General features: G+C 45.3%; 1 protein-coding gene across 3 annotated transcripts in view; it reads left to right on the forward strand.

Moving 5' to 3' along the window:
- The first annotated feature begins 7,825 nt into the window (after nt 1–7,825).
- RTEL1 (regulator of telomere elongation helicase 1) overlaps nt 7,826–16,112 on the forward strand; it is a 92,608-nt gene continuing 84,321 nt past the window's right edge. For all 3 annotated transcript variants that reach the window (XM_063296874.1, XM_063296877.1, XM_063296876.1), the window contains exons 1-3: nt 7,826–7,959; nt 15,104–15,302; nt 15,881–15,974. In XM_063296874.1, the coding sequence (XP_063152944.1) occupies nt 7,858–7,959; nt 15,104–15,302; nt 15,881–15,974 (395 nt within the window). In that variant the 5' untranslated portion in view covers nt 7,826–7,857. The remainder of the gene's footprint in view (nt 7,960–15,103; nt 15,303–15,880; nt 15,975–16,112) is intronic.

The following is a 16,112-nucleotide window of genomic DNA, read 5'->3' on the forward strand; positions in this document are numbered from 1 at the left end:
CCCCGATCAGAAGATCGACTGGCCAGCAAGTCTAGCTTTGGAGAGCAAAATCTTTCCAGTGTCCGGAGTCTTGGGTAGAAACGCAGAGACTCCAGGCAAAGGTGGAACGCGAGGCGACACACCCATGTTGAAGATTTCCTCAACACGCAGCCCTTCTCTTGGCTGGCACAGATAAGAACCAGAGATGGGCGAGAGCGACCCACCGCTTCACTTTATTTGGGAGTTGAAAACAACATGGAGGAAAAGGCAGGGGGGAATGACTTTCCCGAAGCGGGGAGAAAAGGTTCTGCCGGTGGCCTTGAGGCTGGAGGAGAATTTGGCTAACCTGGCAAGAAAATGCTGGCTGTTTGGTTGCTCCTGGCTGTGATTTCCATCTCAAAGCTCTAACCAGATGCCAAGCAATTTATCTTACAGTTTAGGCTTTGGGGCTTGAACTCTCCCATTCAGGTTCCCGTGACAGAAATACATAGAATTCTCACTATTAATTTGAAACCAGGCCTGTGGCTAGTTTGCAGACCAAGAGACAGAGGAATACCATTTAGGCAAAATTTGATAACCTTCCTTTTTTCTCTGTACCTCCCCTTGCTCATTCAAGCCTTTAAGTCATAGAGATAAGAGTATCTTTAAGGGTCCTTATAAATCTGAATATTTTAATTTCTACCTTGTTTATCAACACGTTTGCTGATCTTTCTCATCCTTCTTTTCACCGGTCCCAAACACCTCTTTCTAATACGTCTTTAAGAATTTAGATAGTTTTACAGATAATCCCAATGGACATGCTGCCTTCATTTAAAAAACCTATGACAGCTAAGCCTGTTGTCATTTTTGGTGTTCCCTGATTTATATATTACCTTCTGAGTGATTAAAGCACCTTTGGTGCACTCTCTCCATTGTCTTTACAACAGCCTTGTAAGGAAGGTCCACCTTCTGTTCTGCAGATGTTCATTGGGGTAGGATTTGAGGCTGATTAACACCATCGTGGGCTTTCCTCCCAAGACTAAGATCTGAGCTGGGATCTTCTCAAGTTCATACTCTGTCTATGACTACACTTATTTAAAAAAAAACAAACGATTCAAAGCTTAAGATGGCCATTATTTGAAGTGGACATCAGGTTTGGCTACCGATACATCATTGGGGATTCATGAAGAGCCACATCCTGCAAACTGCCATCCCTGCATCAAAGTGCCAGCATGGTCTGCATAACTGTTAGGATTTCATCCTCATTCCGGCTCATTCTTTGTGAGGAGAACAAGATGTGCCTATTCAATGGTGTTTGGTTTAGATGGAGCTGTTGCATTAAACCTGAGTTCCTGAGAAATGATTGATCACTAAGCTAGAGGCCGAAGGCTCAGACGTATAGCAGACAGCAACACATCCTCCCTATTGCAAACATGAAGGTAAACCTTCGGTAACATTTCTTTAGTCTGGCTGTCACATCAGCCCCAAGGGCATAGCCAGGGGGACCAACATGTGAAAGCAGATCTGCAAGAAACATGCAGTGGGTTCTTTGAAATGCTTGTATTCCAAGACAGCAAAATACCACTATAGCAAAAACGAACGGTTATCAAAAAGAACTAAAAACGCCCATTTTAGCTGGCGCAAGAACCAAAGCTAGGAACTAAATGCCAATTCTGCAAAGCCAAAAGCTGGTTTGTGGAAGTGCCTTGCCTAGTAGCATCAAGCAGAAGGGGTGGAAATGAGAAACTGCCACCAAGTCCCATCCTTATTTGGAACTCAGCTGTGCAAATGGCTGTTTTATTGATAACATTTTCGTCCTGCTCCTCAGAGGGGAAAAGGCTCTCAGGACAGCTTAAATTCAATCGATAAAAAAAAAGCCTCTGTTTGCAGCTTTCTAATCTGAAAGGCTTAAAAAAGAAGGGAAAAGGCATTGTACGGAAGAGGGTGGGGGGCATTAAAAAGAAGCTGAGACTGCAATTTTTAAAATGACATTCTGATATCAACCAGTAACCAACTGGCCTCAGTTCAAAAAGTTTGAAGGGGCTGGTCATTTGGGAAGACCAATGGCCTGACCCTACTTCAGGAAAGTAGGGTCTCTGGCCTGATTAAATGGTGGCTTCTGCTAAATGACAGCTGAGGGACAAACAGAGATGGCCTTTCTACTTCTACAAAGGAGGCCAGGAGGCTCAATTATCTCATTTGGCATTCTGGCAAAGTCCCACTTATCCTGCCTTGCTGTTTGTCTTTGCTCATCAGTACCTCACTGACCTTGGTTGACCTTGAAAATGTTAAATGGGGACCGCTTGGATGGGACACCACCAGGGAATCCCAAGGCTGCAGGTTCGACTGAGAAGTCCAAAGGCCAACTTGGAAGGCAAGGGCAAAATCCTTCTGGGCTGCTCCCAAGCAAACAACACATCGACATCAGGAGTGAAGCCAGGCATGGGGAACTCTGTCCGTTACCAGCTTGTTTAGTCTTCTTGGCCTCCATTTGGAGAAAATGGGGCTGTATTTAACTCTTAACTGATTTAACTGTGCCACGGTCAGCCCTGTGTTGGACCACATTGGAGGCTTAGCATCAAGAAACAAAGTGATTGCAAACAGTAGAACTTCAGGCCTTGGATACTGAACAGGCACTCAAGAACAGAAGTGTTCTTGCCCACAAGCTCACAGTCTAGAAACCTACAGAATGAAAAAAAAAGAATATGGTGGCATAGATGGTTTTCCTTTTAGGTGAGTGTTTTTCTCACAACAGGAAGAAGAAAACGAGCTGAGACAATGTTCCCATGACAGATTTAGTTCCATAAAGTCAATGGTCTTCTGTTTTAATGGGCTCTGCCCAAAACACTTGTTTTCTATTATTACCAGTGGTGATATCCAGAACTGGTATACTGGTGCAGAAAGCGGTTTAGATGCATGATTTCGGTACTGCTGGTATCTCCTCCACTACGTGTGTATAATGTCAACCAAGGAGCCTGCTAAACCTACTGATGGACATAGCATGTTATTATCTATAGGCAAACATACCTGCATTCAGTGCTGATATTGGCACTTCGAAAATCTCCCATTTTATTCTTTAAAAAACTAGCAAACACCTAGAATGTCTGGACTTAAGAGTATAATCCTAAATTTGACTTATTTCCAAGTCAACAAGCACAAAACTATGCTGGAGTCTTTTTCCTTTTCGCAAATGACATCTTAGGACAACAAAAACGATGCTTTAAACTTGCAAAAAGCATCACCGTGTTTTGGAGGGTTCCTGAAAAAGTCTATGGCTATTTCAAAAAATGCTGCTGTTACACTGGAGTTTCTGGGGCAAAGATAAAACTGAACGGGAAGAAAAGTGAAATTAATAAGATCCCAATGGCTGTTTGCAGGACCTGTTTACCCTGGTCAAATCAAACGTATTTTATGTTTTTTGAGTTTGCACAGAACACAGAACTGTAAGCTAAAATCCACAGCTAGATCTGGGCCACCTGCAAGAGCAAACTGTGACTGACAAGCTGCTGGGTCAGTGCGCTGTATGAACTCAGCCACAAAAGAGGTCATCTTGTTTTCCCTGAATGAAAATTGGGGTGGGGGGGGCAGCGCCCCAGGGGGGATATTGTGCGAAGTTCAACCTGCACTGACTTTACAAACCTAATTAGTTTGGTTACATGCAACACTTGCTTAACCATGGATGGTTGAATAAGCTGTAACTGGCCGAGTTCACACATCACACTAAGCCCAAACCAAAGAGATAATGTTGGCTTAGCACCGTGGGTGAATCAAGTCATTATTCTGAAGTGCCGATGTAGAATAGTAATGAAGCTGCAAGAAAACCCTGGTTCAGATGTCCCCAGAGTTTGACCTGCCAAGGTGGCCTTGAGCGGGCAAACAGCCGCTTCTCTCACAGAGGGCCTGGAGATAACCAGTGGTAATAATAAATGCTCCTTTGAGTTTAGCTCGACTCCTGGGGACTTCTCGGAAAGCATCCATGTGGTTTCTTTAAAAGCGATATGAGATTTTCCTTTTCTGGAATGATTTTCAACTTCCTTAAACAGCTGGATCTCCAGGTGGTCTCCATTCCACCTTGACCCAGCTTGCCATTTCAAAATCAGTCAAGGTGGCCTAGGTATTGAAAGAAGAAAAAAGAATACTGATCCCAGCATTCCCGCCTGGAACGCCCTCCAGGCGTTGCGGACTACAACTCCCATCACTCCAAGCCGGGAACAGCAAAGGCATCACTCCATGAGCTCGGAGACCCTTTGACGCTTGGTCCCCGGCTGCCTCCTGCTCAGCCTGGCCTAGCACGGCGCCTCGGACTACAACTCCGCCACTGAGCCCGGCTGGGGAACAATGAGATTTGTAGTCCCAACGCTGGGCGGGTGGAAAGCGCTTTGGAGTCAAATGGGTTGAAGGGGAGGGGGCGGGCTTCACCATGGCAACAAGCGGCAAGGGGCGGGGAGAGGGTTACCGAGGCAACGCGAAGCCCTCGCGAGAACTTGTCTTCGGCGCTCTTTTTTTTACCCCCCAGCATGCGCGCGCGAGCCGCCCAACCAATAGGGCGGCGAGAGCGCGGCCACGTGGCGCGGCGCGCGGGGACCGCGAGCGGAGTGATTTCGGACGAGGTACGTGAGGGGCGGCGGGGAGGCCGCTCGGCTGGCGCGCTCTGCGCGGCCTGGGCCTTCTCCCTGCCCCGAGCAGAGCCGCGGGAGGCCTCCAGGTCGGCAGCCGCTGACGCACCACACCCGAGTCGCGCCATGCCGGAGGGGGGATCCCGCCGGGGCTCTTCAGAAGGGGGAGGGCGCGGAGGGAGGGGGCTCGTCCCTCTCCCCCCAGCAAGGGGCTTCACCGCTGCGTTTGCACCCGGCCCGTGGAGGGCCTGGTGGGGCTTGGTCCTGACGCCTCTGAAACTTGTTTTTTTAACGGACACGTGCCTTTGTTTCGTAAAGTGGTCAGAGCTTTCGGTGGGGGGGGGGGTGACCCGGAGACCTCTTAATAATCTGAAAGGCGAGCGAATGCCTGAGCCAGGAGGCCTTCCTGGGACTGGGAAGTGCGTCTTCTAAGGTTCTGGGTGGGGGAGGTCCTGCCTGCAAATAACCACAGGCTGTTCTCAGTGAATGGATGCGCTGAGGCTGTTCATGGCCCTGGTGGTGGTGAAGCCCTTTCAGACCTAAGGTCACCTGTAGGGGTCATACAGGTAGTCCTCGCTTAACGACCACAGTTGGCACCAGTATTTGGTTGCTAAGTGGAGCGGTCATTAAGCAAATCCAACCTGCTTTTACGGCCTTTTTGCGGCAGCTGTTAAGTGATATTACTGTGGGCGTGAGGGAGCCATGTGGTCATTAAGTTAATCACACAGTTCCCCACTGATCTTGCTTGCCAGAAGCTGGCTGGGAAGGTTGAAAATGGCGATCGCATGACCACAGGACTCGGTGAAGGACATAAATGGGAACCGGTTGCCAAGCACCCCATGTGACAGTGGGGATGCTGCAGTGGTTATAAGTAGGAGGACAGGTTGTAAGTCATTTTTTCTGGCACCATTGTAAGTCTGAACTGTCACTAAACAAATGGCTGTTAAGTGAGGACCACTTGTACAGTTTGCTTATTTTTCACATTTCTATCCTGCTGCAATCCAATGACTCTTGGCAGCTCCATAGAATCTAAAACTGATTAAAACATCCATGGTGTAAGATTCCATAAGAACACCCACCAAACATAAAAATACAAACAATAAAAATAGGAGTGAAAGATGATGTGGTAAAATCAAGGGAAGGCTCATTAAAATAACCTTTTTTATTACAACTTTATTAGATTTTCAAAATAAAGTTAAAATACGAAATACAGAGTGCAGAAATTAAAATAACTTTCACAGCTTTGGAATTGTCAACAAGAAGGGTGTTAGCCTGATATCAACTGGGTGGCTGTTCTATAGTGTCACTAGAACCGTTTCTCAACCTTGGCAACTTTAAGATGCATGGATTTCTAGAATTGGGGAATTCTGGGAGTTGAAGTCCACCCATCTTCAAGCTGCCAGGGTTGAGGAACACTTGCAGCCTCTCCTTTTCTGCTGTTACTGGTGTTCCAGCATAGCATGGCCTGCCCCCTGATCTTCCCTCCCCTCAGCCATCAATGGCCTGATGTTCACTCACACCAACCCAAGGAAACCCCTCAGCCTTGGCCTTTTGTCTCATTCCTGTCCCCAAAACTACTACTGCCCAGGACAGCAGTGTTTGAGGATGGACCAAAACCACAGAAAAATGTGACTATCCTTTGGGACAAGTAAAAAGGTAAAGGTTTCCCTCGACGTAAAGTCCAGTCGTGTCCGACTCTAGGGGGCGGTGCTCATCTCTGTTTCAAAGCCTTGGAGCCGGTGTTGTCATAGACACTTCCGGGTCATGTGGCCAGCATGACTCACGGAACGCCGTTACCTTCCCGCCGAAGCGGTACCTATTGATCTACTCACATTTGCATGTTTTCGAACTGCTAGGTGAGCAGGAGCTGGGACGAGCAACGGGAGCTCACCCCGCCGCGCGGTTTCGAACCGCCGACCTTCCGATCGGCAGCTCAGCGGTTTAACCCGCAGCGCCACCACGTCCCTATATCCTTTGGGACAAAGACCACCCTAAATCAACTGTTTCATACACAGAATGGTTAATGAATGGAACATTACGTACATCTGTACTTTTACTGAATGTGTACAAGGCTCTTGTTAAAACACGGATTTGCAAAAAATTAAAATACAAAAAAAGTAAAACGAATTCCTGGCAGAACACTCACCAGTGGCTTGCTCCCATCTGTTCCTAAATGGGAAACTGTTCCTTGAATTCTACAAAAGATGGGTGGGATAGATATAAACTTAAGTTCACACAACATCAGGCAATGTTATCTTACAGAAGATACTGTCACTGGTTTTTAAAACTAAGTTTCGCCTGTAGTTAATGATTCTTTAGGCTTATATCCCACCTTTTCCGCAGAGCTCAAGGTGGCTTACATAGAGATCTCCATTTATTTTATTCCCACAATAACAGTCTTATGGAGTAGGTCCAGGTGGGAGAGAATGATTGGCTCAAAGTCACCCAAAGACTTTTCTGTGATTAAGAGTGAATTGGAACAGGCTCTCTCTAGTCCTAGTCCAATGCTTTACAACACCACATTGACTAGAATTCCTAAATTTATTTATTTATTTTACTTACTTTATTTTATCAAATTTGTATGGCCACCCATCTCACACTAGGTGACTCTGAGCGGCATACAACAAAACCAAGCATTGAAATCGAATACAAAAACCAATTAAAACAAATAACAGAAGTAAAACCAAGATTGCAAGAGGTTTAATTAAGATGTCATATGTGGTTATGATTTGGTTGTAACCCACCAATCAAAATAAATACAAAATTTGTCTGAAAGCATTCCATCATTTACTCAAAGGCAATAAATCCTGTTTACAGCCAAATAAGCATGCCTATCATATTGTTATGAGGATCATCATTGGCTTCTAATCACCTGTTATCTCACTGTGGTCAAATACTGCAAAACATTCTGAGGATGCTTTTGTGTTGATGGCAGCTGACCTTTGTGCATTAGCAAGGAGAGGAGGTATGGCAATTTTTTTTCCCAGCCTGCCAACACAGTAAAACTGGGATTGCAGTTGCTTGCTCTTCCCATTATATTCTAAACCTTTTTAAAAGGAGGAGAGTTTGCGATGGTCTTGGGGGAGAACTGGAAATATGTGGTTCATCTCGGCTGAACGGGTAGAATGTAGTAGGTTTCTCAAGCACCTGGGAGATTGTAAAGGAAATCTCACTGCTGGAATAGAATTTGGAGGGGGATTATGAACTGTCTTGTTGATATTCAGTACTAATGAAACAATACTCTTAATTTTAGGTTTTGAGATCCTGAGATATCAGATGAAATATGCCCAAAATAGAGTTGAATGGTATTACTGTCGATTTTCCATTTCCACCCTACAAATGTCAGGAAGAATATATGTCCAAAGTGCTTGAGTGCCTGCAAAAGGTAAGCATTCAATGACATCCTAAGTAAAGCACAGTTCAGCCTGCGTGTGTGTCAGGCGAAAAAGAGTTTGGAGCCCGTAACATCTCTCACTACATGGGACTGCCTTTGAAGCTTCAACTGATCCAAAATGTGGCAGTCTGTTTTAACAACCTTGCATCCCTGCTATGGTAGCTGCCTTGGTTTGCTTCGAGGGGCAATTCGAGGGGCTGCTTACTACCGTTAAAGCATCCGTATCATCATCTTTGCCCCCCAAATTTGGCCCTCCCTGTGTGGCCTCTGCGGGTGGGGACGTGGGGCCAATATGCCTCCTTGGGTTGTCCCCTCACTTGTCTTCAGAGGTAAGAAATGCCCTCAACCTCTTGATGTTTAAGACGACAGCGAAGGTCTTCCTGCTTCTCAAGATGCTGAGTGCTGATGGAAAGGGCTGCCTTATCCTAATGAAACCGGAGTAGATTAGGCCGAAGTGCTGCTTTAACCTATTCTGTTTCCATTTTGCTTGATCCAACAACCCCAAGTCCTCAGACGTGGTCTGTAAATATTTGTATACTATATGCGACAGATAAAGTCAGGAGACCACATTTGGCTTTTCCTACAAGGAAATATCCTAGTGCTGCTTCAAGCCAGTTTCTTGCTCTACCTGCTTCAGGTGATTGACCAGGCTGTTTATTTAACCTTTACATTGCTGTGTTGGTTTGTTTAGTATTTACTGTTCTGGATAACTCGGACCTCACTTCCTCTCATTCGGGACACAGCGCATGCACGCTGCCCGTCCAGAGCCTGAAATATTGTGAGCGGCCCCGCCCATCTTCACCGTGGCTTGTTCTCCTTGTTGCCCGCTGGGAAAAGGTTCCGCTGCATCGGACGTAGAACAGCCAGACTGGGCAACAGTTTTGTCCCCTGGGCTGTTGCTCTCCCGAACTTAATAATCCCTTCTCACTCCATGGGTACACGTGCTGGGTGCAGGACGGACATTTATTGGGGATAAAGATTGGAGGAGTGGAATGGGCGAAGAAGGTGTGTTGCGTGTTGTGGTGGTTCTGGTGTTCTTCTACTGCCTGAGCCAATGCAACGAAATTCCGTTTTAATGTACACCTTGGTGTACAGTGAAATGACAATAAAAGTTTACCTACCTACCTACCTACCTACCTACCTACCTCAATGGTACTGGTTTATGATTTTAAATTACCTTGTATGGTTTTATTGGTTTGGTTTTTTTTGCACTTCCTGTTACGATGATTCTTCATGAGAGTTTTTCAAATGAACGCCAACGTGTATTATTTTAATGTCTTCTTGGAGTGCTCGGTACTGTTTTGTTCCATTTTGGCTCTCAGAAAATGAGATGCAGAATTAGTACGGCAAACGATCGTGATTTATCAGATTTATACGGCTGCCCATCTCGCACAAGGGACTCTGGGTGGCATATAATAAAACCAACTATTAAAACCAAATATAAAAACCAATTAAATAATTAACATAAGTAAAAACAAGAATGTGAGAGGGTTAATTAAGATGTCATATGTGGTGCAGACAATACCGGGGCTCTCTTCTGCCAGGGGATTCCCAGGCCTGATTAAAAAACAGCAACAACCACCGCGTTTTGAGGGCTTTCCGAAAGGCCATAAGGGTTGGGGCTAACCTCACCTTGGGGGATGATGTTCTAGAGGGCGGGCACCACAGCAGGAAAAGCTTGTCTCCTGGGTCCCATCAGATGGAACTCCTTAGCAGATGGGACCCGCAACATGCCTCTCCTGCTGGACCTGATGGGTCAAGTAGAAGTAACTGGGGAGAGGCGGTCCTTCAGATAACCTGGTCCCGTGTCATGTAGGGCTTTAAAGGTCAAAACCAGCACCTTGAATTGCACCCAGAAGCAAACCAGCAATTAGTGCAGCTCACGGAGCAGAGGTGTGACATGTCCTCCTAGGGACACCCATAACTGCCCATGCCACTGCATTTTGCACCAGCTGAATTTTCCAGATAATCTTCAAGGGAAGCCCCTTGTAAAGCACATTACAGTAGTGCATTCAGGAGATGACCAGGACATGGGTAACTGTGAGTAGGGTGTCATGATCCAGGAACGGGCACAACTGGCGCAAAACACCAAGTTGAGCAAAGGCCCACCTAGCCATGACTGCCACCTGTTCCTCGAGCAGGAGTCGTGAGTCCAGGAGGACCTCCAGATTGCGCACTGGGTCTGTTTGGGGCAGTGCAACCTCATCCAGTACCAGAGATGGTAAAGTCCCAGATCCAGAAGGCCCCAAAACCCAGAGCCACTCACTTTTGCCAGGGTTCAGTTGAAGTTCGTTGTTCTCCATCCAGACCCCCACAGCCACCAGGCACCAGGACAGAACATCAACAGCATCACTTGGTTCGCCAGGATGGAAAGGTACAGTTGAGTATCATCAGCATACCGATGATTCCTCACCCCATGGTGATGGATGATCTCCCCCAGCAATTTCATGTAGATGTTATACAGGAATGGAGAGAGCACCGAACCCTCGGCATCCCATAGTAGGGGTCAGGGGCGGGATCTCTCACCTCCTGATCAACACCAACTGGTTTCGGCTCCGTAGGAAGAAAGTGAACCAGCACAGTACAATGCTGCCCACTCCCAATCCCCAAAGCTGATCCCAAAGGATACTGTCTATGGTTGGTGGTATTGAAAGACGCTGAAAGGTCAAGGAGAGCCAGGATGGATGCACTGCCCCCATCCCGACCAGCGCAACCAGTGCCGTTTATGTCCTGTGTCCAGGCCTGAATCTTGACCGAAAGGGGTCCAAATAACCCACTTCATCCAGGGTCCATTGAAGCTGCTGGACAACCACCTTCTCCACAACCTTCCCTAAAAAAGGGAGGCTGGACATGGTTGAAAGTTGTCCAGTATGGTGGGATCCAGCAATGGCTTCTTGAGGAGGGGGTAGACCTTTGTTTTATAACTGCTTTTGCAAGGATGAAAGACAGTTTGAAATCTAAACTTATGGCCTGTTTAGCTCAGAATTTGAGAATAAAATAAATTGTTCTTTTAGCTGGATCAGTTGCTTCTCAATTTTCATGTTAAAGGGAAATTAAATTGCATTTGTAACTTTTTGCTCTTTCTGTAAAGGTAAAAAATATTCCCCTTTCCATTATGCCAAGTTACCGTCCCTCCCGGCAGATTATCACCTTGATGTGGTAGGACAGTTTAGTAGCCCTTATGACTCTAAGAATCACACCAGTGGAAGCAAAAGGCTCACACTTGTCAATAAAGTTGAAAGAGGAGGTTTGAAGCTAGAATAATCCACAGTAGGGTTAAAGGAAGGTGTTCTGGAGATGTGTAGGAAACCAACCATCTAGGAGAAGAAGCTTCAAATTCAAACCCTGAAGAAGGTAGTGGGAAAATACTTTATCCACACCGTTCTGGTCTTCTGGAAGGCCATGAAGACCTGCCTCTTTCCCCAGACACTGAGGTAGAGTGATGGGAGCCTCTGGATGGTTGTTGGGGCACCCTAGGAGGATGACCGAGGTGCTGGGATTTTAGTTTTTGTCTTTATGGTTTGTAGTTTTATTATCGTTGTGAGCCACCCAGAGTTGGGCAGCATGGGCAGCGGTACAAATCTAATGAACAAACAAATAAATAGATTTTGTTATTTGAGAATAAAGATGACTTGGAGGAGCTCATTATGAAAGTAACACTGCAAGGGAAAGAACCAAGTTAATGCTAAATATTAAGAAGGTAAAGGTTATCTCAGAGTGCTTAGTGCAGTGCTTCTCAACCTTGGTGACTTTAAGACGTGTGGACTGCAACTCCCCGAATTCCCCAGCCAGCATGATCTCCCCCAGAAGTTGGGGGAATTCGGGGAGATGCAGTCCACACGTCTTAAAGTTGCCAGGGCTGAGAAACACAGGCTTAGCGAATACACGGTTAACAGCAAAGGAGTGAAGTTGGTGGATAGTTTTGTTTTCTCAGGCTCAAGAATAGCTAGAGATGGACAGTGTGCTGGAGAAGTAAAAAGAACATCAGTCCTAGAAAGGAAGACAATGACATACTTAGACAAGGTAATAAAAGATAAAGCTATTTCAGTGTCACTGAATATTAGAATTAGAATAAAAAAGCAGTGTTTTGTTAGCGCAAGGTTATGCAAACTGGACGTGAGAAAGACCAAGAAAATGGGGACGTTATGGATTTGAAGGTGGTTACTAAGAGTACCATGGACTCCAGGAAGAACTGATGAGTCACTCCTGGATGACATAGGAACAGGCTGGCTCCTTGAGGCAACGGTCAGCAAGCGTGCGGCGTGGCCAGGTGATGAGCTAGGAGAAATGATTACACTTGGCAGGTTTGAGGGGTATAGATGAAGGGAGCGAATGGGACCACAAAGATTCCTGGAATGATCCTAGAAAAATGCAGCTTGTTGGTAGCAGAGGTCGAAGCGGCAAACGTTTGTCCGTAAAGTTGCCGGGAGCTGAACTAAAACTGAGCGCCTGTTTAACAGGGCTTGCTGTACATGCTACAATTAAGTTGTGATTAGACCATGAAGTAAAGGAAGAGAAGCCAGTGATAATTAAAGTGATAATGTTTCATACAAAATCTGACATACCTTTTAGACTGGTTGCAAAGGTAACTATTCTGTGATTTAATTGATTAATCCATAAAATCTGCATATCATTGCTAGACTCAATTTTTTTTTTTGAAAATAAGCTCAGAGGACTTGCTTTTGAGTGGTCGTATATAGGACTGCTTTGAAAGTATTGCAGGTATAGTGAATACAATTCTCTAAACTCAAAAGTGAAATTGGCTTAGTTAACAATATTGACATACAGTTTTTTGGATTCTACATATATTTTTATCCTATGTAGAACAGATGCATTTGGAACATATGAAACCTGCTTCACACTTCCTGGAAAGAAGCTATGTTTCAGTCCCTTCTCTTGTCAATGCCAAATATGTCTGAATGAGATCTGGAGGTAGAGAAGTGGGTAGGTGGGTTCTCTCTTCTTGATGAAGGAAAAGAAACACTTAAGAAGCCCTTATGTTCATACCATCTGTTGCTAAGTTTTAGTAACTCGGAAAATGCATCCTGTCTCTGCTTAATACTGCAAGATAATCTTGTGGAAATACTGTACTGTGCTCATGGACTGTTTTGTAAACATTATCACTGCCCTACTCAGGAGACCTAGCATCTTTTTGAAACCAGGGGATTTCATTTGCAAAGGGATAGCTTGGCTTTGCTGTGGTGATGATACTTGGTCTTACTACTGGTATGAGGGTGCTTGTCTTCCTAGACACCACAGTATAAAAGCTTGCATAATTTAAAATGCCATTTATTGATTTGTTTGCTTCTTACGGTTATCGACTAATTTAAATTGACTTTCGTTATTTTTACCTTGCAGGAAAACAATTAAATGTAGGTTGTATCCTATGGTTGTGTAAGCAGAATGCAGTCTGTACAACTAATTTCCCTTCTGCTAGCAGTATTTCTCCAAGGATAATGAACAGTCTTTTGAACAGTACTATGTCACTAACTGGGCCGAGGATGGGCAATTTTTTTAATGGCTAGGGGTCACATTTCTTCCTGAAAACCATTTTGGGCTGCATGAGGCATGGCCAGGAATGCCATAATGTCACTGGAATAGCAGGCGGGGCTGTGGTGGGGAACAGGGACCACGCTCTTTCAGGATTTTCCTGAGGATAGAGGTTAAGGGGCAAAGAGGTACCATTTTCCCTCTTAACCGTGCCCCCCAGAATCCAGGCTGGTCCCATCTACCCGTAGGAAACTCTAGGAGTCATAAAACGGGCACCAAAGGACTGCATGATATAGATTGTCTATCTGTGAAATCAGGAGGGGGCATATTCCACTGTGGAACATCCCTCTACCCAATCTCAGATAATGATTTCTCCTTCAATCCTTCAGTACCCACAGTTTGCCTTTCAGGGAGAGGAAGGGAACAAAAAAATGGATTAAACAAGCTGCCAACATTGTAAATATGCAGCTGTCTCCTTGAGACTCCTGAGGGAAGAAGGCAGTTTTGTCCCAGTACAAAATGCATTATAAATTCAAGTATTTTGAACAAAACCAGGGATGCCCAATTGTATTCCAACAGTTGACAGCCAAAGTATTTATATCTATTGCACGGTGACTTTTCAGGAGTTCTTTGTTGTAGCTTTCTTGATAGATTTACATTGGTTCTTTAAAATTTGTCCTCACATGAACTGAGGAGCCTGTAATTAATCAGACCAATTCACTGATTAAAATTTGCTGTGTGTCTGGGAATCCCCAAAGTTTCTGTCCTAATACATCTGGAGGGCCCAGGGTGAAGGAGGCTGAGCTAGATACTGTGTGCCTCATGTGAACATTGTAATATTCTGTCTGTTTATCTGCCCTCTTTCTGCCAGTCTCACCTTACAGTTGAGTTTCCCTGCACTGAGATACACCTGCTTCTTCGCTGTTATGTTCTTTAGCGGGAAAGAGCACTGAAACGCTGTCTCAAATCCTTTTTCAACCATTCTGAGCTGAAGTGGCCCAGAACAACCCTAGGGATTCCACCCTGCTTGCTGCACTGTTCTTCCCCAGTCTGGCAAAGCCCAAGCCAGAAAAGTGGTTTTGAGTGTTGATCAATACAGCCATAGCTAGAAGATAGTTGTGCTGTAAGATATTTCTACAGTAATATTTTCACTCCAATATATTAAAATAATGTTGACCTAACAAATTAATTAAATCTTTTCGCAGATGATTTATACAAATTAAGCTATGTGGTGAAGCCTGAGGAAAGCTCAGCTGGTGGCCTGCTTGAGTTGATCCTGCTGCCCCATAGGTGAAGGTGTGCCACCCAGTTACAGAAGCAGCTTCTAAGTCAGCCATCTTCAAGACTCTTGTCCTGTCCACTTCTCTCCTGACCCTTTGTGTCCCTTTTAATATCCCTGGGAATCTAGAGAGGTCTGCCCTGCTCTGATCGAAATCTGTCCACCTCAGGCATAGCTACCTGGGTCTTCCTAGCAACCTCTGCGGTCACTGCTTTGGCCTTGGCTAGGCTTGCAGTGTACGATAGACACCTATTTGCCTTTTGTGAAGTGTGTAGAATGACTTTGTGGAAGTGTTTATCCCTGTGATCTGGTACTTCAGTGAATATTTATTTCCTCAGATTTCCCCCATTTTAATTCTCATTTCAGCAAGTGAATGGAATTTTGGAGAGCCCCACAGGTACAGGGAAGACATTATGCCTCCTGTGCTCAACCTTGGCTTGGCAAGGGCACTTCAAGGACGCCGTTTCTGCACAAAAGATCGCACAGCGATTAGATGGGGCAGAGCTCTTTCCGGACCGACCCTTGTCGTCTTGGGGTAATGCTGTCACGGGGACTGATGTTCCAGGTATTTCCTGTTCATTGGGAAGCCCTAATTAGAGTTGCAGGGAGATTTTGACCATGGACGAGGGGTAGGACAAGAGGTGGTGCGTTGGCAGATAGTGCTGATGCCCCTTCCTCTTGCAGTACCTCAGAGTTTTGAAAACTTAGGGAGCATGGAAGAACATGAGCTGGTAAAAATATTACTGCATGCCCTGAAATCCTTTCCGTAACAAAATCAGAAACTGGCTATGAGAAAAGCTTGAGAACCCTTTCTCCCTTATATTTTGTTGTCTGGGGAGGCGGGGAGAACTTCAAGCATTGCAAACCAGAGCATCAATTTTCACTGCCATTTGCAGATCCTTATCTACCAGTGCTTTGAAGCAAATCTCTTTGTGGAAGGTAGTAAAAATATGCAGTCTTCTTTTTCTCCGTTAGGTGGGCAGTCGGGTTGTAAATTCCCATACTACCTCCACAGGCTGAACTGTTACCATAGCACCAGCAAGGAAAAGCAGACCGGTGATATATTTAGTTACTAAACAAAAACTTTTTTTCTTCTTCCTCCCTCCCCCACACTTCTCCTTTCTCACTTTCTTCACTTGACAGCTTATTACACTGATGTCCCTAAAATAATTTATGCCTCCAGAACACATTCTCAGCTTGCTCAGGTCATCAGTGAATTAAGGAATACTGTTTACAGGTAAAGAAAGAACTAAACCTTTGCTTCTCATTTCAAGTGTGAAAGCATTTGGGATTTACCACTGTCTCACCCTATTTATTCCAGAAATGTCCTTGTTTATTGCAGTGTTCTGAAAAAGCTGTCTTACCCCGCCGGCAC

This window comes from Candoia aspera, chromosome 3, assembly GCF_035149785.1.
Source record: "Candoia aspera isolate rCanAsp1 chromosome 3, rCanAsp1.hap2, whole genome shotgun sequence".
NCBI classification, from domain to species: Eukaryota; Metazoa; Chordata; class Lepidosauria; order Squamata; family Boidae; genus Candoia; species Candoia aspera.